Genomic DNA, 24138 nt, shown 5'->3' with positions numbered 1-24138 from the left:
CACACTTGCCCAAGGGCAGGACGGGTTGCCCACAGTGCCCCCTACTTGTGTCCTGAGGATGTAACATCCCAACGCACCTGCCCCACGTGAGCATAGGCTGTCCCCCAGGGCTCCCTACTAGGCAGTGAAGGCACAGCACCCCTGCCCTATCACAGCCCATATCACAGCTGGCCCAGGTCAGGTCTGATGCCCCCGCCCCCAGAGCACCCCTTTGCCGGAGCGTGACAGTATAGCACCTCCACCAGCCTATTAGTGCCCCCATCACCCATGTCCCACACACACAGACACACACACAACCCTGGTGTCCGGGACACAGTCACCTGCACCAGGTAAGTGCAGACCTCCCCTCACCCTGCATGGGTACTGTAAACCCCCTGCTGAAGTATCTACCAAACTCTGGGCATGCTCTCACCTCCACAGCACCCCCTGCAGGTGGTGTGAGGGTATAACACCACCCCAGCTACCACAGCCCACATCCCTTGAGTCCAACACACACACACAACCCAGGCATTGGGGGGACAGACCAATGCCTGTGCAAGGTCACCATAGTAGTCCCCTACTCAGCTGTGGGGGAGAGATTGGGGCAGGAGGGACACTGTGGTGGGGGAGAGGGGCCTCCAGCACTGGGGATTTTCTCCACACGCACACATATACACTCAGAACCCAGGCATCTTGGGCACACATGCACACAAACATACACACTCACACATCCAGGCATCCAAGAGACACCCACCATACAGCCCACCCACACCTACACACATGGATCCCAGGAGTGAGACACCCACAGAGCCACCAGCACACACATGAAACTGAGGCATCTGGGACACGCACACCCCACCCGTGCACACACAGGACTGAGGGAGACCGAACACACACACACAGGATGACTTAATGGGGCTAACAGAGACCTGGTGGGATTCATCCCATGACTGGGCGGTACATATTGAGGGCTATAGATTGTACAGAAAGGACAGGTCGGGGAAGAAAGGGGGGGGGGGGTTGCACTTTATGTCAGTGAGCAATATACATCAACCCTCATCAAGACAGAATCCAAGGTTGATGAAGTAGAAGGATTGTGGGTTAGGCTACATGGGGGGCAAGGAGAAAGGGATTTGGTGGTAGGGGTCTGCTACAGACCCCCACACCAAGGGGAAGAAATAGATGCGGGGCTCTAACCTGTATACAGGACCTCCACCTGACACAGGAGGTACACAGTCCCACTAGGGGGAATGCCATACTGGATCTGGTATTGGCAACAGGGGATGACATGATAGGGGACCTCCAGATCGGTAGCCATCTGGGGGACAGTGATCACCTAATAATAGAATTCAACATAAGACGGCGAGTGGGTAAGGTAACTAGTAGGGTGAAAGTGCTAGACTTTAGGAAAGCTGATTTCAATGCACTCAGGCAATTAGTCAAGGACGCACTGCAGAGTAGGAGTTTTGATGGGATGGGAGCCCAAGAAGGGTGGCTGTGCCTTAAGGAAACGATCCTTCGGGCACAAAGCAAGACGATCCCCGAGCGAGGCAAAAAAGGGAAAGGGGCCAGGAGGCTTCCCTGGCTGACCAGAGAAATCCAGGGCAGCCTAAGGGCCAAAAGGGGAGCACATAAAAAGTGGAAACAGGGTGAGATCACTAAAGATGAATATACCTCCTCTGCTCGCGCTTGTAGGGAGGCAGTTAGATGGGCCAAAGCTACCATGGAGCTGAGGATGGCAACCCAAGTAAAAGACAACAAGAAATTGTTTTTTAGATATATTGGGAGTAAAATGAAGGCCCAGGGAGAAATAGGACCCCTGCTAAATGGGCAGAAACAATTGGTGACGGACGGGGGGACAAGGCTGAACTCCTCAACGAGTTCTTTGCCTCAGTGTTCCTAAGCAAGGGACATGACAAGTCTCTCACTGGGGCTGTAGAGAGGCAGCAGCAAGGTGCCAGACTGCCATGCGTAGACCCTGAGGTGGTGCAGAGTCACTTGGAAGAACTGGATGCCTTTAAGTCGGCAGGCCCGGATGAGCTCCGTCCGAGGGTGCTGAAGGCACTGGCCGACATCATTGCAGAGCCACTGGCGGGAATATTTGAACGCTCGTGGCGCACGGGCCAAGTCCCGGAGGACTGGAAAAGGGCTAACGTGGTCCCCATTTTCAAAAAGGGGAGGAAGGAGGACCCGGGCAACTACAGGTCAGTCAGTCTCACCTCCATCCTTGGTAAAGTCTTTGAAAAAATTATCAAGGCTCACATTTGTGAGAGCCCGGCAGGACAAATTATGCTGAGGGGAAACCAGCACCGGTTTGTGGCGGGCAGATTGTGCCTGACCAATCTAGTCTCTTTTTATGACCAGGTTACAAAACGCCTGGACACAGGAAGAGGGGTGGATGTCGTATACTTATACTTCAGGAAGGCCTTCGATACGGTATCCCACCCCATACTGGTGAACAAGTTAAGAGGCTGTGACTTGGATGACTACACAGTCCGGTGGGTGGCGAAGTGGCTAGAGGGTCGCACCCAAAGTCGTGGTGGATGGGTCGGTCTCGACTTGGAAGGGTGTGGGCAGTGGGGTCCCGCAGGGCTCGGTCCTTGGACCGATACTCTTTAATGTCTTCATCAGCGACTTGGACGAGGGAGTCAAATGTACTCTGTCCAAGTTTGCAGATGACACAAAGCTATGGGAAGAAGTGGACACGCCGGAGGGCAGGGAACAGCTGCAAGCAGACCTGGATAGGTTGGACAAGTGGGCAGAAAACAACAGGATGCAGTTCAACAAGGAGAAATGCAAAGTGCTGCACCTAGGGAGGAAAAATGTCCAGCACACCTACAACCTAGGGAATGACCTGCTGGGTGGCACAGAGGTGGAAAGGGATCTTGGAGTCCTAGTGGACTCCAAGATGAACATGAGCCGGCAGTGTGACGAAGCCATCAGAAAAGCCAATGGCACTTTATCGTGCATCAGCAGATGCATGACGAATAGGTCCAAGGAGGTGATACTTCCCCTCTATAGGGCGCTGGTCAGACCGCAGTTGGAGTACTGCGTGCAATTCTGGGTGCCGCACTTCAAGAAGGATGCGGATAACCTGGAGAGGGTCCAGAGAGGGGCAACTCGTATGGTCAAGGGCCTGCAGGCCAAGCCCTACGAGGAGAGACTAGAGAAACTGGACCTTTTCAGCCTCCGCAAGAGAAGGTTGAGAGGCGACCTTATGGCTGCCTATAAGTTCATCACGGGGGCACAGAAGGGAATTGGTGAGTATTTATTCACCAAGGTGCCCCCGGGGGTTACAAGAAACAATGGCCACAAGCTAGCAGAGAGCAGATTGGACATTAGAAAGAACTTCTTCACAGTTAGAGTAGCCAAGGTCTGGAACGGGCTCCCAAGGGAGGTGGTGCTCTCCCCTACCCTGGGGGTCTTCAAGAGGAGGTTAGATGAGCATCTAGCTGGGGTCATCTAGACCCAGCACTCTTTCCTGCTTATGCAGGGGGTCGGACTCGATGATCTATTGAGGTCCCTTCCGACCCTAGCATCTATGAATCTAGGACCCAGGAGTTGTGTTTGTATCTGTGCACACAGTCCCAGATGCCTGGGTATGCATGCATCTGTGCTAGGGGGGTTGGGGAAAGGGTTCAGTGCTGGGGGGACAGGGCATAATGCAATGGACGGGGGCAACACAGGGCTCCAGCAGGGCAGGGTATTCTGCTTGGCATGGGGGGGGTCTGTGGCTGGGAAGCAGGGCATGTCCTGGGGGCAAGACACCCCCTGGCCCTTGCACTCAACACACACCCTGGATGCCAGCAGGGCCCAGGCAGGCAATCTTTGTCCCTGAGGCCCTTGGACTCCCTGACTTCCTCCAATATCACCCTGATCACCCAGCCCCAAGATCCCCCAAACTCCCCACAGTCTCCCACATCCCCTTGACATCCACATCCCAGCCCCTCAGACGTGGAGTCACCACCGAAGGCCCCAAATCTCCCTGACCTCCACTCCAGTCCCCCCCCACTCTTCACCCCAGATCCCCCAAACCCCCCAGTCCATGGACCACTCCGACTGCCCACCCCAAACCTCAAGATACCCCTCACCCACATCTCAGCCCCTCATCATCACCCAGGCCTTTCAACCTCCCTGAACCCTGCCATAGTTCCTCAGGCCCGGCCAACTGCAACCCCAGCCCCCACAACCCCTAAACCCCAAGCCCCCTGGACAACCCTGACTCTCCAATCCCCCCAACTGCCCCCAGATCCCCACCACCCCAAGTCCCCCAATTTCAATGTCTTCCAACCCAGCCCCCAACACCCACCCCAACAGTCCCTGCCCCTGGACTCCTGACCACCACCCAGCCCCCCCTCCCATGATCTCCCTTCCCTGCAACCCAACCCACACCCCGAACTCCTGGCCACACCCCAACCCACTTGATCTCCCTGCCCCCCAGTGCAGCTCCCCTGACCCCCAACCCACAACCACCCTAGCCCACCATCTCCCCTGAACCCACTCCTAGCTCCCCTCATCCCATCCTCAGCCTTGGTCCCCCTGATTCCCAGCCCAGCCTCCTTGCTCCTTCCCACCACTCCAGAAGTGGGGGCAGGGAACCCTCTATCCCTAGTGGAGGGGGGGCCTGGAGGTCCTATACGTAGGTGGAAAAGGAGCCTCTGATAGCCATGGTGGGGGGTGAGGAGCACCCTATATCCTTGGAGCATGGCAGGCAGGAAGGGAAGTCCCTGATACAAAGCAAGTCCTGTGGGGACAGCAGGGAATAGGAGGTTTTCCCTTTTACTAGGCAGACACATTTGAGTTTGTGACTGAGACTGGAATGAACTGTCAGCAATAAGACACCTCTTACATTGGCCAAGGAAGGAGCAAGGAAACTCATAGAGAATATTTCCCAGAGGACAGAGGGGGGTCCAAAGGAGTCTACAAGGTAGAGCACAGAGCAGAAAAGGAGCAGGGACATCCCACCAAGAAGAGACAAGTCCCATCAATGTGGTGAAGGAGGGGAGAGCTTCCCCTACTCCCCACATCACTCCTGTTGCCCATGAGTTTCTACAAGTCCTGCAGACCCAGCACCCTCCTGCTCTCTCCATGCCCAGGACCTGGCAAAAGACAGAAAGGACAAGCCTCTGTGCCCAAAATAGCGATGCCAGAGCCACCAGGTGTGATCACCTCCTCCATGATGGCAGCACATGGGGTAGTCACTTCCCCAGGGGCAGTGGCAACATCAGCCCCTTGAGAAGCCTCCCTGAGCCCCTCCACAGCCCCTATGGCAAAGGCTTTGCTCCCCACTACTGTTTCTGGTCATGGCTAGGAGCCTGCTCAGAAGTCTTGTGTCCTGTTCCTACCCCTGGGGAGCTGAGTCCCATGGTGGCCTTTGGTACAAAGGCTGTGCTTTGGTGGCTGCTGTCTCTGAGCTCTGAAACCCCAGCACCCAATCTGGGGTCTCTATATCATGCCCCTCCTGCTTGCTGCCTGGGCTGGGAGCAGCCCCAGGCACCTCTCTCAGTGGGAGGCCCCAGGATACAGCCCGAGCTACCTCTGTCTGAACACACACCCCTGGTTTCTGCACTGGAATGACAGGAGCTACCAGGGAGGGGGAAGGTCTCCCTTCACTCCTCCCTCCCTGGAGGTAGCATAGGTAGGGACAGCATCTCCTTGCAGGGGCCAAGTGCTTTGGGGATTGCAGGGGTCTCTGGGGAGCAAGCAGCAGGACACGTGTCCCCATGACAAACATGGAGCCAAATGGCTTTGGTACTAGCAGGGAAGCCTTACTATTCCCAGTGGGAGATTAAAACATGCTGCATTTCACCCAGAAGATGTCTTCATACTTTTCCCACCCTTCCACAAGAGGCAGAACCTGCCACATCCTTCACCCCTGCTCCCCATTTCACCCAAAAAAGAGATTTCACTGCCCCCTGGCCAGAGGCACATTCAAAAGGACAAGATTCTTGCTGCACAGCAAGACATGGGAGTGAGGCCCTGAGTGTGATGAACTCCTTTTCCCAAGGCTTCGCTACAACCCCAGGATTGCAGTGAATCCTCTAGAAAGGGAATTCACAAAAATATCTGCCCTGGAAAGGGTGCTGGGCCCTGGTCTGTTCCCATTGCACAACTCAGCAGGGGACACAGAGACCAACCACAGGGATATCATGTTCAGTTCTAGAGCTTTAGTCAAAAATGTATTATAGAGAATGAAATGAAGGGAAGGAGGGGAGGGAGAGCAGGCAGCCAGCAGCACAGAGTTTTGGAGAGAGGCTGCAAAGCAAAACCTGCAAAACTGGGTCCAGGGTGCTAGCAGGACCTCCTTGTAGACACCCAATGGGCATGAGCAGGCCAAGGAGAAGGCCGATGTGGTGGGGAAGAAAGGCAAGGGAAGGGTGGAGGGCAGGAAATGCTTTCCCTGCTATAAATGTCCTCTTCACTACAGTTCAAGAGCCTCATTACCAGAACCATGGGAACAGGAAGGGGGGTTAAGCTGGGAGGTGATAAGGGTGTCATTTGGAGCCACTTGTCTTGGGAAAGATATCCTATTGTGAAGGTACTTGTTCTCCCCCTGGGAACACAGACTGCTTTTAAACGTTTAGAGAATGATGGGGAATACACAGGCTCCAAGACTGATGGAAAGAGTGAGTCCTCTTCCCCCAGCTTTTGGGCTGGCCCGTGTGGTTGCACTGGTGCTGGACCAGGTAGTAAGATTAGGAGAAGGCATTCCCACACTCCAAGCACCAATGTGGCCTCTCCCATGTGTGGATGAACTGGTGCTGTGGCCAGGTGGGAAGAGCAAGTGAAGGATTTCCCACGCTCAGAGCACTAATGTGGCTTCTCTCCTATGTGGATGCGTTGGTGCCAGATCAGGTGGGAGGACTGGATAAAGCTCTTCCCACACACAGAGCACTGATGTGGCTTCTGCCCCGTGTGGATGCGCTGGTGCTTGATCAAGCTGGAGGAGTGGGTGAAGCTTTTCCCACACTCAGAGCACTGATGTGGCTTCTCCCCTGTGTGGATGCGCTGGTGCTCGACCAAGTGGGCAAACTGGCTAAAGCTCTTCCCACACACAGAGCACAGATGTGGCTTTTCCCCTGTGTGGATACGCTGGTGCTGAGCCAGGTTGGAGGATTTGGCAAAGCTCTTCCCACACACAGAGCATTGATATGGCTTCTCCCCTGTGTGGATGCGCTGGTGCTCGGCCAGACTGGAGGACTGGGTAAAGGTCTTCTCGCACACCGAACACTGATAGGGCTTCTCCCCTGTGTGGACACGCTGGTGCCGGGACAGGCTGGAGAAGTGAGTGAAACTTTTCCCACACACAGAACATTTATATGGCTTTTCCCCCATGTGGACGTACTGGTACTGGACCAGGTGGGAGGATTTGGCAAAGCCCTTCTCACACTCCAAGTACTGATGTGACTCCTGCCCCATGTGGATGCTCTGGGGCTGGGCCAGGTGAGAGGATTGGGTTAAGCTCTTATCATACTCAGAGTGCTGGTATAGCTTCTCCCTTGTGTGCATTTGCATGTGCCTGGCCAGGCTGGAGGGCTGCCTAAAGTTCTTCCCACACTTGGTGCAGTGGTGTGGCTGCTCCTTCCTCTGAACACACTGGTGCTGGGACAGGCCTTGACAACACATGAAGTTCTTCCTGCACTTGGTGCTGCGCTGCATCTTCCTCCCCAAGTGGATGCTCCAATGCTGTGCCAGGGAGGATAAATGGGTGAAGGTCTTAGCACACATAACACAGCTGTACTGATGGTTCTCTCTGTGCATGTGTTGGTCTTTGATCAGGTCTGAGGGGCACACAAAGTTCTTCCCAGTTTTGGTGAAGTGGTGGGGGAGCTCCCCAGAATGGATTTTGCAGTGAGCATCCAGGGTTGAGAGGCAAGGGAAGCTCTTCCCGCACTTGGAACATATGTAGGTCTCCTCCCCAGCATGCTTGATCTTGTGCAGAGCCAGGAGTGATGGGCAGCTAAAGCTTTTCCTGCACTCAGGGCAGGGGTGGGCTCTCCCCTTGGGCTTGGTGATGAGCTCCTGCTCCCCTCTCGGGCCATCTCCACTGGCGTTGTTTGGATGCAGTCTCTCTCTCCAGTGGAACTCTGCCTTGTGGTTCTTCAGGTCTCTCAGCTCCACAAATTCTTCCCTGCACCCAGGGCTCTTTCTGGCTTGGGTCCCTTCTCCACTCTCATGCCCAACTGGAGATGGTACCTGATCCATTGCTACATTTTCCTTGTGCTTATGGGGCCTCCCCTGACTGTCGTGCCATGGCTCCTTCTCAGGTCTCAGTGAGTCCAGCGCACCCAAACACCCTGGGGAAGCTTGTGGTGGCTCCAGGTCTGCAGGCCCTTCCTCAGGAGTCTGCTCCTCAGCTCTGCTCAGCAGCCTGGCACCTCCTGCATGGGGAAGAGAAACTCCAGATTAGTCCCTACCCTTCAGGCAAAAGGCCAACACTGCTATCCCTTCTGCTGGGATGGGCCTCTGAGCAGGACTGAATATTGTCACCTGTGTTTCCTTAAGAAAACAAGGTCTTCTTTCCAGACCTCAAGTGCTGTGTGTGAGGGGTGGGCAGGTCCCTGTGTCATGCTAACATTTCCTACTTGGTGGATTTCGGAGTGAGATTCGCAGGGCGTCTGGCCCAGTTGTCAGCCCCATCACCTCAGACCCTGCTGGGACAAACACATGTGGGACATGTGCATCACAACACTACATCAATGGCTTCATGCTCAAATGGGCTCAGGATGAAAACAAAACAATCTGCTTAAAGCAAGAGTGATGCTCTCTAGGGACTGCTATGTCCCACAGCATGGGTGGGGCATGGGAAGATGAGGCCAAGCACCCTACCTGAATGGGCTCACGTGCTTCAGAAGCCAAAGTGCATATGTGAGACTGCTCTTTAGTGCTCACCCCTGATCTCTTGCAGTCTTGAGAGCAGCATTCGTGTGTGAAAGGGTGAACAGCCTCATGGCAGATTTTTGAGGCTTGTCAGCAGTCATGGCTGCATTAGGAGCTCTGCCTTACATTGGACCTGCTGCTTCTGTGGCACACGCCAGTGTTTCCAAGGGAAACCAGATCTGTGCCTAAAAACCAAGGCAGCAAACTCGATTTTTCCCCTAACAGCTGTAATTAGGGAGGAAAGAAAGGAACAGTTGCTTTTCTCCACAGCTCTGAATTTCAGAGTGGGAATAACAACTGCCAGGACACATTACAAGATAAGCTATTTTAGGTCAGTGCAGGGCCCCTGTCAGTGTGGGGACAGGACATGAGTGGAGGGGACTGCTACAACTCACCTGGCAAAAGGTCCTCCGACCTTGAGATTTCCCCACGGTCCTCATCCTCACAGACCCAGAGCGCCACGTCTCCTCGCTGGATGCGGCAGATTAAGTCAGGTGTGGGACCTCGATATCCTGTTTGGGGCAGTGGTTAAAGCATGTTCGTGACTCGGTATTGGATGGACAAGAACAAACCAGGATTTGGGGAATGGATCCCTTCAACTGAAGGATTCTACTAGGATCTTGAAGGAAAAGGGAAGATGGACATTTAGGATGAAAGGGATGGCACTGCAGGGAGAAGCTTTCAATAAATAATGGTTCTTGTCACCCAGGTAGTGGAGGGATGCTCATAGGAAACAAAGCAGAAACCACTCGAAAGTACAAAAAGGGTAGGGATCTGACAGTGTCACGACAGACAGAGGTGATGATGCAGTGATCTGTGAGGTAGTGGAAAGCAAAAAATCTTTTGCTATTTTCAAGCTATCAAAATTTGGAGACATTGGACACACTCATGGATGGAGAACAATTATCTTATCGGTATAACTCAAAGCAAAGGAGTGGAAATGGGTTTCTTCTCAGAAAAGGTTTGAAGTGAGGCCTCATGGCATTGAAAAGAATCCGTGACAGATGGCTCACAAGGAACCTTTTTTTTCCTGGGAGAGAGGGTAATTCATCGTCAAGAGGGCACAGAGAGAGGATGATTTTATAACTGTAGATGCAACTAAAGCAATCATCTCATCCAGTGGAGGATGATCCCAGTGCCGAGATGAGTGCACAGGCTGGCAGAGACTTCAGGGTTTATAACGAAGTACATGGGACTCAAGGAGATGGACAAAAGAAGGAAAATGGGAGACACATTTTATAGCAAGTGAAAACCTATAATGTGGAACTGATCTACAGAGTTTTCCAAACCAAGGACATCGCTAGAATCATATCTAAAAGAGAGGGCCATTCCTGACCAATAAATTGCACCAGAATTAGAAACGGAGATAGTACCATAGTGAAACTGAGATATCTTGTGAGAGCCTAGTGGCCAAACACAGTATACTACTTGATGGCTTTGGGCTACTTCCTAAATATAACAGAAGAATTGGGGGAGACATGGCATGGTAGAAATTAGCTTGTAGAGAATGCCTGAATTTATGTAGGAAAGTCAACCAACAGTCTTCCTATAATTATAAAGACCTTGATGCAGGTACACTTTGGGATACAGGGAAGGTGTCTGCGCTCTTATCTGTAGAAACAATATTAGGTGAAACCCAGCCACATCAGGAAAACCAGGTGGCAAAACTTGTGGAGGAATGTATAGGTTTCATGAGGTACTGAAGCAAAGAGAAGCCCTCAGGAAGTGGCAAAGCTGGATTTGGAACAAGTCTTATGCAGAAAAGATAAGAACGGTATAAAGGGGAGCAGTCAGAGAAGTAGCACTGAATTACTTGCATGAGAAACTGAAAATTGAATGAGCAAACAATTTCTAAGCTGGCTAAAACCCACCATGCATAAAGAAATGACTTGTATTCTGAACTCACTGCTGTTAGTGCTAGAAAAGAGGATGAACACATGGTCTCCACCAGGTCTTTCATGCCTGAAAGGCATATTTTGAAATTTTATTAAAAGGAGAGTTACTCAAAGAACATTTGCATCTGCTGACCCTGGGTACGTCTACACGTGCAAATGCTACGCAGTGGGTTTACTCCACAGTAACTTATTGCAGAGTAAACACGCCCTGGACAGACATCTACAAGTGTAGGTATTTGAGCACAGGTTTGCGCCCAGTGGCAGCGGCCCAAAGAGGGTTGCTCCCACCCTGCTCTGCCCCCCTGAAGACTGGGAGCTGCCTGCTTCCAGGTCAGGGCAAATGGCAGAGCCTGGGCTGAGAAACGCCCCCTGCCGCAGTACCAGGAAGCTCCTGGTCCTGGCTCTGTGACTGGGGGCTGGGAAAGAGCTGTAGGGTAGGGGCAAGTCTCAGCCCCCACAACCCCCTGCCTGAATTCACCCGTGGGGCAGCTAGCAGTGAGCCACAGCTCTTTCCAAGCCCCATGCCCTGATTGCCTGATCGAGGTGTGGAGCTGGAAAAGAGCTGCAGGGCTGAGACCTGCCCCAGACCACCTGGCCAGCACTGTGCTGCATGGAGAAGTATGCACGTGCAGCATGGAGCTGGCTGGGACCCGTCTGAAATGGGACACTTGTCAGCCAGCTCCAGGCTGCACATTCAGGCTTCCCTGCACAGCCTGGGGCTGGCTGGGAATTGCCCCGGTCTGGGGTAGGTTCCAGCTAGCTCCAAGCTGGGCGGGAACTGTGCCCATGCAGGGAGCTCCCGGGCCAGGCTCTGCAATCAGCACAGGGGTTAGAACAGAGGTGGGCAATTATTTTTAGGGGAGGGCCACTTACTGAGTTTTGGCAAGCTATTGAGGGCCGCATGACAGGCAGCCAGGGACAGATAAATATTAATTTTCTAAATTTTTTAGGGGCCCCACGGGCCAGATAGAATGGCCTGGCGGGCCGCATCTGGCCCACAGGCCGCATTTTGCCCACCCCCGGGTTAGAAGATTGCTCCCTGCTACCAGGACAGGCTCTGATGGTGAAGCCTGGGCTGGGACAATGTCCCCCTGCCACAGCAGCAGGGAGCTGCTGGGCCTGGCTCTGCTATCAGAGATGGGGCTGGAAGATTGCTTCCCGCCCCCTGTACCTGCCTGCTGTCAGGTTGGGCTCCAATGGCAGAGCCCAGGCTGAGACAATGTCCCCTTGTCTTGGCAGCAGAGAGCTCCCAGGGGCAGAGACCCATCTCCCAGGCCCCACCCTGATCACGGAGTCAGGACAGGAGCTCCATGCTGCCAAGACAGGGGGACACTGTCTCAACCTGGGCTCTGCCACTAGAGTATGCCCTAGCAGCAGACAGCTCTTGGGGCAAGGAGCAATCTCCCTCCTCCTGCTGCCTGGTTAACTGGGAGCAAATGTGCTCCCAGACAGCCGTCTATGCATGCCTTGCTGCACAGTAGCTACTCTTGCAGGTAGCAAATTAACTGCAATCAAACCAATTTATTGTGCTATATGCCTCTGCACATGCAGATGGTGATGCTTACTTCACAATAAATTGATCTACTGAGCAGTAAAGTGTCTCATGTAGACGTGCTCACTAAATTAAAGATGGAATTCCAGGGGACAGTGCAGAGCAAATTAGGAGAGTAGTAAACTTAAAAAATTGGTAAGTAGGAGAGGTGTACTTCCACCTAGTCTGTGGAAGATCCTAAAATATTAGGACAGTAACAGGATGGGAATTACCATATTTCATCTAGAAAATGAACAGGATAAGAGATTGGGAGTGAAAGGTGACTAATATAGTATCACATTCCTTGTGCAAAGAGAGAGGTAGTAAATATCAATGTTGCAATGACTGGAGAACAGTTACTTAGACACTCCTTGAAAAAGGTAAGGAAAAAGTTATTGCAGCTAGACTCAAGAGGACCAACAACATGAGTGATAGTCAGCATGTTTTTAGAAATGTGCAAAAATTCTCTGACATACTCAAGATAATTGCATAAAACAATAAAAGCCTCTATCTGGTCTTTGCTCAGCTAGAAAAAGCATTTGAGAATTTCCCTAAGGAAGTCCTTTGGGGGAAGTGGGAAAAGAAAGCACCAGAAAAGCAAACTGACCCAGTAAAAGTTAAGTATCTCAAGCCTACACACAAGCCTGAACAAGCCCTTGTATTAGAGATCCTCTGGAAGTGAAAACAGGTTTTCACTAGGCCCTGCACCAAGCCAAGTTCTTTTTATCACAGGGATGGGTGTCAGACATGCAGAAGGAGTTTAGGAGGAGGACAAGGAAACGTCTGAGACTGGCAGTGCGAACTTGAGAGCACAGGTCTCAAAGCAAGTACAGCAAGAGTCGGGGGTCTATGGAGATGAAGATGTTAGGAAGGATAGTGGGCAAAAGCTTCCAGTGACTGCTTCCTAGAAGTACCTAGGCTCCATCATGTGTACGTATGTCACTAAAGAAGATGAAGAAATGCAAAATCCACATTGTAGCAGCCTAGGCTGATAAGACTTTCATTAACTTCTGCCTGGTAAGAACCAAAGGAGGAGAAAGAGGATTTAGACAGCACTGCATCCAGCACACTTGGATTCTTAAATGTGTTTGGACCAGAGACGCTAGGCCAAAAAGGGAGGAAATCAGAATAATTCTACAAGGAAGAGCTGTAAGTCAGCTTTTATGAACAGTGGATTGGAGATGATGTGAATATGCTGAGAAGGCAAAGGGAGAGCATGCTGCCAAGAAACTGCTGAATATGGAAGCACCAGGAGTTACAAGAACAGGAAAGACTCAAGGGAAGGCAGCTGAATCAAATGAAGGAGGATATATCGATATGAAATGTAAGAGAGGCCTGATCACTCACAGAGCAGTGGGGAGGAAGAAGATTTAACCACCAGCCAAAAGTTCATGAGGCTTGAAAAACACGGAGAAAACAATACACTTCAGAGTTCACATAGCACTAGGGATAAGCAAGAACCAGAGCTTTACCCAGGAAAACGAGGGCTTGGTAATTCCTCAGCATCTGGTCCCGGTAAAGCACCTTGTCTTCATCCTCCAGCAGCTCCCACTCCTTCCGTGTGAAATGAAGAACCACATCCTCAAAGGCATCCAAGAGCTGCAGTCACAAGTTTTACACCATCAGTATCTTCTGTTCCAGCTGCTCCCAGGTCCCACAGCCCTATCTGTACTTATTTCTGTACTACAGAGTTTTGCAAGCTTAGTCTTGACAGGTAGGGGTACAAAATTCCCTATTAAACACCTGCCATGTTATGTGGATATGGCTCTGTGGACATAGGAGTTAATGCTTCTGCCTTAGCCCATCGCATACAGGGAGAGAGCACAGCTAATTTTAGTTGGCATAGGGTGCTACCCCAGGGGAGACTCTGTAGTGTACGTGCTCTAAGTCGTCCTTGGGAAGCTGTTTTCATTTCAGTGACTGAGCGAGAACCACTGCATGGGAGAGGGGACCCAAGAATTTATCATTCTCCACCAGACACCATCCAAGGGAACTCCCCAAGGGAACTCCAAAGCCTGGCAGAGTGATGTCAGGAGTTTTCCTTTGCTTCCCTTGCGGCTTTGGGGTTGGAAGCTAAGAGCCTGCACTCTAGGGTGTGACTGGCTGGCTCCATACAACAGGGTACTCCCCCTCCAATGATGTCTCTCTTGAGCAGGGGCTGCTACAGATATCTCTGCTGTGTCTGAGGAGAGAAAATGAAATTAAGGGGAAGAAGGCAAGGCTGCAAGGGGGAATATGGATCCCCCAAGGCAGCGACATGTAGGGGCATGTCAGGCCCAGAGCAAAATGAGTTCAGAAAGAACTGGAAGAAGAAACGTCATTTTCAAACTCCAGGAACTGTCATTTTCAGTCTCTGGAAACAGTGTCACACAGTTTCTGGATTCTTGGGCAGAAGTCACACCTATCAGCATTAGAGGTATACCGATACTTCGGGCCATATCGTATCAGCACCGATAATAGGAAAACTGACATTGCCGGCAATCTGCTTTTTTTGGCTGATGTGGTCGTTAATGTTGCCAATAAATGCCGCACAGGCACAGCATGTGTGCAGAATGTGTGTAGCTGCAGCATGCATGCAGCCAGGAGTGCAGCCTGGCAGCTTGGGGAGTGGTGTCTGGCTCGTATGTTGGTTGGAGGAAAGAGACACGGAGGATGGAAGGGGCCTGGAGGGGGCAGGTCGAGGCCCCCCCACAGTGAAGGAGGGAGTGGGGCTGGGGCCGGGACAGGCACTGCCTAGCTAGGATGGGGTGGGGCGTGGAACAGAGCCAGCGCCTAGTCCAGGGGGAGCAGGAAGAGCAATGTGGGGAAGGCTCACACCCCTGCGTGCACCCTCGGGGGAGGCATGGTGGGCATGTGCCTCCCCAGATCTGTGCACAGGGTGAGGGTGTGCTGCCCACTAAGTGCTTGGAGCCGGGCTGCTCCAGCCTCTTCTTGGTGGCTGGGCTCAGACCAAGCAGAGCAGGTGGCAGTGATGCTGGGAGGAGGAGCTAGAGTGGGGCTAGAGCCACCCCAAAATTGCCACAGCCCCCACTCCCAGCACTGTGTGAAGTGGGCAGCCTGTCTTCACCATGTGTACAGATCCAGGGAGTTACATGCCCCCATGCCTCCCCCAGGGGTGCACACAGTGGCGGGACCCCCCCCCCCCCCAATCTCTGCCCCACCCCGGACAAGCCACTGGCTCCACCCCACGCCCTGCCCCACCCCAGCAGCACCTACTCCTGCCCCAGCACCAGCTTCACTCCCTCCCTCAACATGGGGGCCTCGATCTGCCCCCCATGCCTCTTCCCTCCTCCATGTCCCATTCCCCACAACAGACTTACCAGCTGGAGGTTGCTCTCCATGCTGCCAGACTGCATATAGGCAATCAGATTGGTATTGGCCAATATGGCTGGTCAGTAATCCACCATCGGCACTGGCCAAAAAAATGTTTATCGGTGCACCCTTAATCAGCATGGATAGATGTCTACAGATGGTATCAGCTCTGGAGCTGTGACTTTTCTCTCCATAAGGCACTGGCATAAGGGGACGGGGACTGGTATTCATTTCACTTTCTTGGGGGTTGCACAAACACTGGCTTTCTTTACCCTTGCACACAATTAGTTCACATACGGGGACTCCGTATACATAATTACAAGCGGAAATGCCATAGGCATGCATGCGTATGGCCCCCAAGACATGCCAATATTTTTAAGGCAGACCTGGAAGTCTGGTTACTCCATAGCTGCCTCTCACCCCCTTCATATACGTAAAGCACAGCAATAACATCTTCATCTTATGGACAGGTGGTAAGAAAACCCTAGAGACATTTCGCCAGGGTTTTAACAACTTCCACCACTCCCTCAAATCAACACTGGAATCCAGCAAATTCATTTCCTAGACATTACTCTAAAGGTTTTCAATGGCTACATTGCCACCACGTTGTACCAGAAACCTACCAACTACTACAGCTTGCTTTCCTCCTACACACGCTACTAGATATACTGTTCAAAGCCCAGCTAGACACTACACTAGCTGCTTCAATACTTCCCACCCCCCAGGATGCACACCTGAAGGGCCTGGAGCAGAGAATCCTACAATCAGAAAACAATCCCAAAACTGTTGTCAGTGTACGCAAAAAAGCCAGACTCAGACCTCGCTCCAACCTCCTGCAATACCAACCTGGGAAACAAAGACAACAGAGCGCCACTGCTAGTATTACCAACAGCCCCCAGCTCAAAAATGTTGGGCACATCGTTACTGACCTCCATCCCCTCCTGAAAAACGGCAGCTGTTTCAGTGTAGCCACGGGGGACAAACCAGACTGGCTAACTGGAATCCCCCTAACCTCAAACAGCTTCTCAGGGTGGATAAAAATCAACTTTTTTTTTAATCTGATTTTTTTATTTAAATCACATTTTTTTCTTTAATCAGATTTTTGTTAAGATGCTTAAAAAAAATATATACCTATATAAAGATAATTTTAATTCAAGATGTATTAAAGCTCAAAGAGATCATCATGGAATCGGGATTATAACTTCTAATTATATACTATTTGAGACAATATATTCATGTGACCTTCCTAGAAAAGTTTTATAAATAGGTCACAACATGCCATGGACTATATTAGAAGCCCAATCTTAGAAGTTCCTCTATAGATTATTAAAGAAAACCTCTCTACCCAATAGGACTTAGTGGTCAGTACAGAGGATCCCATTAAGCATCTCTGTGGGTGCTTATGCATTTACTGCACATTAAGTGGTTTAGGCTGGTGTCTACATGCGTAGGCATTACAGTGTAGTAACGCTGTGTGTACACTGACTTGGACTAAAATTAGTCCCAAGTCAGTACACACGCACACACAGTGTTACTGCGCAGTAAAACATCTACCCGTGTCTTACTGCACAGTAACTAATTGGGCATAAATTTGCTTCCTGCATCATGCAGGTAGCAAATTTATGCCCATGTCAGCGTAAGTCACCATAGTTACTGCGCAGTACGGATGTGCATGTTTACACAGTAATGTTCAGTTACTGAACAGTAACCTAAATTACTGCACAGTATATGTTCATGTGTAGACACGCCCTGTGATGCTTACTTTCATTTCTCAAACTGTGGATTTGTCTCCAGAGATAACATCTTTGTTAATAACAGTCTATGGAGACAAGAGGAAACAGACCTTTTTACCTACCCATCAGCCCTATTGTCTCTGTGCAAGTATTTTAAGTTTCTCATGTTGACCTGGCTGAAGTAGTCTATTTAGTTTTTGTTAAAAACACATTTCACATTTATAAATAAAATAGTTAAAAATTCAAAAATACATATGTTTGTTTTGTCAAAATGATTATACATGTTTGTTGCTGAAGATAAATACCCAATATACATAAGCTTGTTGTTCTAGTTCAGGGGTTTTCAACTTTTTTTAATAAGTGTACCCCTGGCGGCCCCCTTTTTAATAAGTGCACCCCCGGGGCAGGGTGGTGAGTGTGGGGCAGCCGTGGCAGCCACTGCTCCTGGCACCACTCCCTGGGAGGAATGAACAAGGGGCTGGGCACCTCACGCTCCCCCATGCCTCCCCCCTCTCCCTTCCTCTCCTACCATGAGCAGCTGGTGCTCATGGCCCCCAGCTGCCTGCGCACAGCACCGCATGCACCCAACCGCCTGCCTGGATACACGAGGTGCATGCTGCCTGCAAGGGGGTCACCCGACCCCAGCACACGGAGGGTGATGCACAGTGGTGGGTGGCAGCACTCTGTCGAGGGCCTTCTCAAGCACCCCCAGGGGTATGTGTACCCCTGGTTGACAACCCCTGTTTTAGTTAACTAAAACAATTTAAATGTCTGTTGCCTTTGGTTATGGTTGCTGTCCCTCCTAATACAGCGTGGCAAAAAGATCCCCCAAAGATCCATGATTAATCTAGTGAATTGGAGATAGTTCACCTCTCAGTAACTCTACAAGCAGTTCCTTCAATTCAGTTTGGTAAATAAAATAACCAAATCATAATTCAGTTTTCTGATGTAGCTGCAAAATTAATCTAAAAAAAAAAAAAAAATCAAAATAAATCACTGCGTTAGAATGAATAGTGTGTACCTTCTAAAAGTGCAACTCACATCCATCTCTGAGTTGTGAATAATATATATTAAGGTTATATCAAACGTGATTAAATTGAGGCTTCCTAACCAGCGATTTAAGTTGTGATTTAAATCAATTTGATTTAAATCAAATCCACACTGCAGCCTTGCAAACAATGGGCTACCTAACTCCCATTCTCACCAAAGTACCAGACCCTGCAATGGACCCAGATGCAAACTGTGTTCTCTTCTTAATACATACCACATCATCCCTGAGCCAAATAATATGGATTACAGCAGATGAGGACCATTTCCCTCAAACTCCACCATTCTCATCTAGGCTGTCCCCTGCTTACAGTGCCCCTCTGCTGTCTACGCTGGCAGACGGTGCAATCCCTACATGAAAGACTGAAGGAACCCGAGCCATCATCAACTTCAGGAAGACACAAAGGCTTGCGGCAGGATGCTTTAACCTCGCTGGACATTCCACTGCTGACCTCAGAGTATCCGTCCTTAGACCAAAACACTTTAAAAACAAACTTGAACATGGAATACAATCAAGAAACACAAGAAATACAAGGAACACAAACCAGCCTGTGGATGATAAGGTACAGGCTAAACAGGGACTATGGATTCTTATCTAATTACATAGATTGGTTTCTGTGTCCCCTCTCTGCATGGGGGTCTTTACTTATTTTCCCCTCTCTCAGCAGTGTCCCCCTTCCCACTCCCTCCCCCCTTCTATTTGGTATTCAAAAGACTCTCTCTACTTGATAGACTGGCCTGTGCATGTCCTTTCACTGCATCTAAGAAATGAACTTGGGCTCGCAACAACTTTTGCTGTGCCTCGCTGATTCAGGGGTGATGTATAGGGGGTGCATGTGGGTGCACGTGCACTCGAGCGTGACGCTGCACACCCTACAAAAAGGCCTGTGGGTGGTCGCCGCTTGCCACCCTGTTGCCAACACCACCAGTGGCGTCTGCAGGCGATCAGCGATCCCCACTGGCTGCCAACAGCATCTGACCTCTGGTCAGCACTTGTCACACCCCCTTCCCCGCCACTGCCAACAGCGCTGGTGGCATCTGCAGGAGCTCCCTGCTTACCACCACTGCGCTCCCACCACCACCGCTGCTGCCACGCTCCAGCTGCCGCCGTGTCCCCCACAGCTGCCGGGGGCACGCATCATTCATGCTATGATTCACTTAGTTTGTAAACTTCAAATATATCATGTCCTCTGCTGGACATCAGACTAACAACTGCCTAGCAGCCAGGTGTGGTGCTAACTCTTACCAAACTGCCTGCCCATAAGGCTGCCCAGGCACTGCCTGGGCTGGAAAGACCCTGCTAGCATCAGCTGCAGAGACCCTCTCTGCTTTGCTGCCTAAGCCAGGCTGGAGAGCACTTTCTGAGTTCATCTGTAGAGATTATTGCTTTGTGCTTCCTGGTGCTGGTGAGGTAACAAAGTGTACCCAGAGGGGCTCTTCCTTGGTGCTCAGGTCTTAAAATGTTCTATGTGATTGATCCTTAGAGGCAGCTGAGGCAGTGCTTCTAGAGGTAGAGGGAGATCTGGCTCCATGGACTTTGCCAAGACTTTCTGGTGTCGGCAATACTGGCTGTTTGTACTTGGGAGCAAGCCTCTGTCAGCAGTGAAGCTTCCTCTTGTCACTCTTCCTCCACTGCTCACAATTCTTCCCTGCACCCCTGGCTCCTCCTCATCTCTGCCCCAGCTCCAGTCTCATCCCAAAATGAATCTGGTGTTTACTTACCTCCAAGCTCCCCCCCTGCTTTGGAGGCATGCCTTCTCGCTGCTCCAGTTGTCCTGGCTCAGGTGTCAGGGAGGCCCTCTCTCCCATTCTCCCTGGGGAAGTCCTCTGCAGCTCCAGGGTTGCAGGCACTTCCTCAGAAGGCTGCTCATCAGCTCTACTAAGAGTCCCTGTGTGTGGAGTGGAGAAGAGAGTGCACAGGTTAGCCTGGTGCTGCTGGCATGGGAAAACCCCTGCTCATCTCCTGTACTGGCCTCGGACTAAGGCAGTTGGAGACTTCAGTGTACGGAAGAGGGGAGAAGGAATAATCATAGTCCTGTAACCCTTTTTAATAGACCTTCAGACACAAAGCTGGACATGAGATCCCAACCCGCCCCAGCGCATGGTGGTGATCAAAACAGTGTAAGAACCTGCAAGGACATCGCTCCATGGGCTAGAAGCTCAAGGGACATTGGTGCAATGTCACTATGCACATGAAAGGGTAAAACCACCAGTCCTTACCTGCTCCTGGGGACAGACTCCATCCAGGGCACCAGTCTGAGGACTGTTCATCTGCTGACCAGTCCCAAGTCTCCTCTGTTTTAGGGGAATCTGCAGCAGGACAGAGACCTGGGGTTAAATGTACATGAACCAGTTAAATGTCACTGGGGAAATCCACTGCACTGACTCCAGCACCAGCCTTTATTGGGCATGAGAAAGGGTCGATTAGAGCATCAATAATCAATTACATAATTGATTGCTATCATGGTAGCACAAGGCCCAACCAAGATACAGCCTCTCTCTGCTGGGAGGTGCACACTTGCAGTGAGAAAGATCCGGGGCGCCCAGCCTGGGTGCTGCCCACCAACAGAGATCAGAGCTCTGCCCTACCCCACCCACATGGTTATAAATACTGCTGCCGTCACAGGCAGGGGAAGACATTTGAGCCTCTCATCCTGAAGGCAGGACAGCTAGTGAGGCACTCAGACCCACGCCCTGGCCTGCATCCAGTGCCTGACCTGCCACTGGCTCCTTGGACCGGTTTGAGACCTGGTAGGATGCTGTATGCTATGCAGTTAGTTGTTCCACTTTAAAACACATGCTTTAAACCTAAGACCTCACTTTTTAATGGTTCTCCAAAATCAACTGGCTTACAGCCGATAGCCAACCTGAGTACCAGAGGGCAGTGTTACTCTGTGGGTATCAAGCCATGTTAAGCTTATACATCAAGTAGGCTGGTCAGCACCTGACATCTGGTCGGGCAGGGGTTCCTCTTTCGGGCCACGAGGTGTCCTGTCCTGCGGCCCTGGGGTTTCCCTCTGTCCTGCCTCCTCCAGGGGCCTGCCTGCAGGATGGGCCTCTGACTGCTCCAGCCAGCAACCACCAGGTTCCTGCAATGCCTCAGTAAGTTGGATATTGTCTGTGGAATCCTCCTCAACCTTCACACTTACTATGACCTGGGGATGAGATAAATGTGTTACTGCGGAGCCAGGAACTGGGAGAGACGGGGTAGAAAGGAACATCCCCCACACACACGGAGGTGGGGACGGCAGCACTGAGGACTGGGGTGAAACGAACCCTCTCACCTGGAGCTTCTCGTCCTCCTCCTGCCCCAGCTGAACCCCCTCGGCCAGGGCCACGGCCTGGGCACAGGTCTCCACGCCGCGCCCCCACTCCCAGCTCCGCGTCTCCCGGGGCAGGATGGCCAGGAACTGCTCCAGCACCACCAGCTCCAGCATCTGCTCCTTGCTGCGGCGCTGGGGCTCCAGCCAGCGCTGGGCCAGCTCCCGCAGCCGGCCGCACACCTCCCGCGGCCCCGCGCCTTCCCGGTAGCGGAGGCCCCGGAAGCGCTGGCGCCAGGTGTGCGGGGCGGGGAGGTCGTGCCTGGGTGCCGGCGGGGGGGTCACCAAGTCCAGCTCCGCCTCAGACGGGGGCTGCTTCACCTCCCGGCCCTGCATCTCCTGGTCATCGACCGGCTCCTCCAGCACCTGCTGTCCGACTGTCTGCGGTGCCGAGCACGGCGGGGAGGGGGACGCCCCGCCAGCCCCAGCTGGGACGAGCCCAGGGACTCTTCCCGCCTGCTCCGCTCCTGCCCGGAGACCGCCCGGCTCCTGCTGCCCCGGCGTCCCCTCGGGCTGCCCCCGTGCTGCGCGGGGAAGGTGCGCGGCTGCCCCGGGCTCCAGCGCCGCAGACATGTCCTCCGTGGGGAGACGGCTCGCCCCACCGGGCCTGGGGTTTCGCTCCGCTCCTGCGCGTCCGGCCGGCGCTGGCGGTGTCGGGCCCGGGCCTGTGTGCGGGGAAGGAGCCGGGCACATCTCACCGCGCGGGGGGAGACCCAGGACCGGCCCTCGCCCCCGTCCCCCCCACCCAGCGCAGCGGCCCCTCCGGCCGCGCACAGCCCGGGGCAGGCGGCTGGCTGCACGCACGGCCCCGGCCCCGCCCCCGCCCGGGGCACGGCCTGGCCAGCTCGTCCCGGCCCCCAGGGTCTCCCCCCGCCCAGCCCCGGACACCCTCCCCGGGCCAGGCCCGGCCCGCTGCCCCCGGCCCCCCGCACCATCCGCGCGGGACACAGCCCAGCGCCCCCCGGCAAGCCCGCGCGACACCCACCCGTGCCGGCGCGGCGGGAGCGGGGCCTGGCGCAGCCCGCGGGGCCGCCGCACGCGCAGCGCGGAAGGGGGCGGGGACCAAACGCCGCCGCCCCGCCCCGCCCCGCCCGCCGCCGGCACGGGCACGGCCCCCGCCCCCCGCCGCGATGGCCCCGGGCACTGGGGAGGAAGCGGGACGCGCCGCACCGTTGCCCGGCCCCGCAGACCGGGTTCGTGCGCCGGGGGCCGAGCAGGTCTCTGCACCGGGAACGACCAGGTCGAGGCTGCAGACGTGTCCAGGCTGATAAAAGGGAACAGAGAAGGTTTTCCGGAGAAGCAAAGCTGGCAGGGCGTCAAGAGATCATTTCCTCCAACCAGGAATCAAATCTGCAGCCTTGATGCCATGAGCCCTGTGCTCTAAAATTAACTGAGCTGCGGGCTTTGGGGAGGGTGTTGCTAGTATTAGCTGATCTGCAGGAGCCAGCCGGACAGCTGGACTCTGCCCTCGGTACAAACGTGTCGTTCTCCGTCTCCGGCAGAGACAAGCTTCTTGGAATTGTTTCCAGAAACGCTCACCCGGACGCTCCCCCTGCCCAGCAAACCCAGGCGTGAGCGCGTGAAAGATGAGAAATGCTTTTCTTGTGCAGAAACGTGGCAGGTGTGACCCCAGTGACCAGATGCCATAACAGCGTTTCTTATGGCAGAGAAGAAGCGCTCGGTGCCGACGTCGGCACGCTCCCTTGGCGCAGGTCGCACCTGCAGGCCTAGAGGGAGACCCTGCAGCCAGCACCAGCTCTGGGCACGGGGCGTTTGTCCCAGTGCGGCCTGGCCCAAGGGGCCTGGGGCAGGGATGAAAGTCACTGGCCTGAGAGTCGTCCCCACATGCCAGCTGCTCCCTGCCCCCAAACTGCTGCTCCTGAGGCTGCCCCGCAGGGCCAGGGCCAGGGCCAGGGCCAGGGGCGGATGTTGCTGGTCTCAGCTGCACGTCCACCTGGGCTCTGGCTGGGCGGATGGATCTCTCCTGCCATAGTCAGTTGGTTTCCAAGTTCCCATTTTGCTGCTGTCCCTTCCCTGCCCTGGGGCCCCCTCCCCGCCAGGTCTCCCCCTGACCCAGCTCCCCCTACGGCCTAGGGTAAAACCTCCCGTCCTGGGAGCTGCAGTCAGGACTATTTGGTGTGCAGCTGCAAACAGGTTTCTTTGGCGTGCCCAAGGTAGATTCATAGATTCACAGAGGTCGAGGCTCACGGGGTCCAGCCCCCCGGCACTCGGGCAGGAAAGACCCGGGGTCAGACGAGCCCCGCAAGGGAGGCATCAAGACACTTTCTGAAGATGGCGGGGCGGGGACTGGACCAGCTCCGGGGGGAGCCTGTTCCAGACCCTCGACTCATGAAGTTTTTCCTGATGTCCAGTCTGGAGCCATCTTCAGCTCCTTGCTGCCCATTGTTTCTTGTCCTCTCCTGGGGGCCTCGGTGAAGAGA

The 24138-nt window shown here is 53.3% G+C and overlaps 1 protein-coding gene across 4 annotated transcripts; it reads right to left on the bottom strand.

Moving 5' to 3' along the window:
- Positions 1–6126: 6126 nt before the first annotated feature.
- LOC102570489 (zinc finger protein 879) lies at positions 6127–23717 on the bottom strand. Of its 4 annotated transcripts, none has more exons than XM_059718872.1 (8): positions 22868–23717; positions 21662–22362; positions 21322–21532; positions 20598–20705; positions 20100–20266; positions 13758–13884; positions 9255–9371; positions 6127–8360 (listed from the first exon to the last, which is right to left on the bottom strand). In XM_059718872.1, exons 2-8 carry the CDS (start codon positions 22268–22270, stop codon positions 6790–6792), a joined length of 2910 nt encoding a protein of 969 aa, XP_059574855.1. In that variant the 5' UTR covers positions 22271–22362; positions 22868–23717; the 3' UTR covers positions 6127–6789. The 4 variants fall into 4 exon arrangements, with proteins under 4 accessions (XP_059574855.1, XP_059574854.1, XP_059574852.1 ...); XM_059718871.1 differs by lacking the exon at positions 22868–23717 and adding an exon at positions 22683–22780; XM_059718869.1 differs by lacking the exon at positions 22868–23717 and having other exon boundaries at positions 21662–22433.
- Between the last annotated feature and the right edge of the window lie 421 nt (positions 23718–24138).

The sequence above is a fragment of the Alligator mississippiensis genome, chromosome 15 (assembly GCF_030867095.1).
Source record: "Alligator mississippiensis isolate rAllMis1 chromosome 15, rAllMis1, whole genome shotgun sequence".
Taxonomy (NCBI): Eukaryota; Metazoa; Chordata; order Crocodylia; family Alligatoridae; genus Alligator; species Alligator mississippiensis.
The sequence above is the reverse complement of the archived record's forward strand: the minus strand, read 5'-3'. Positions and strand labels throughout refer to the sequence as shown.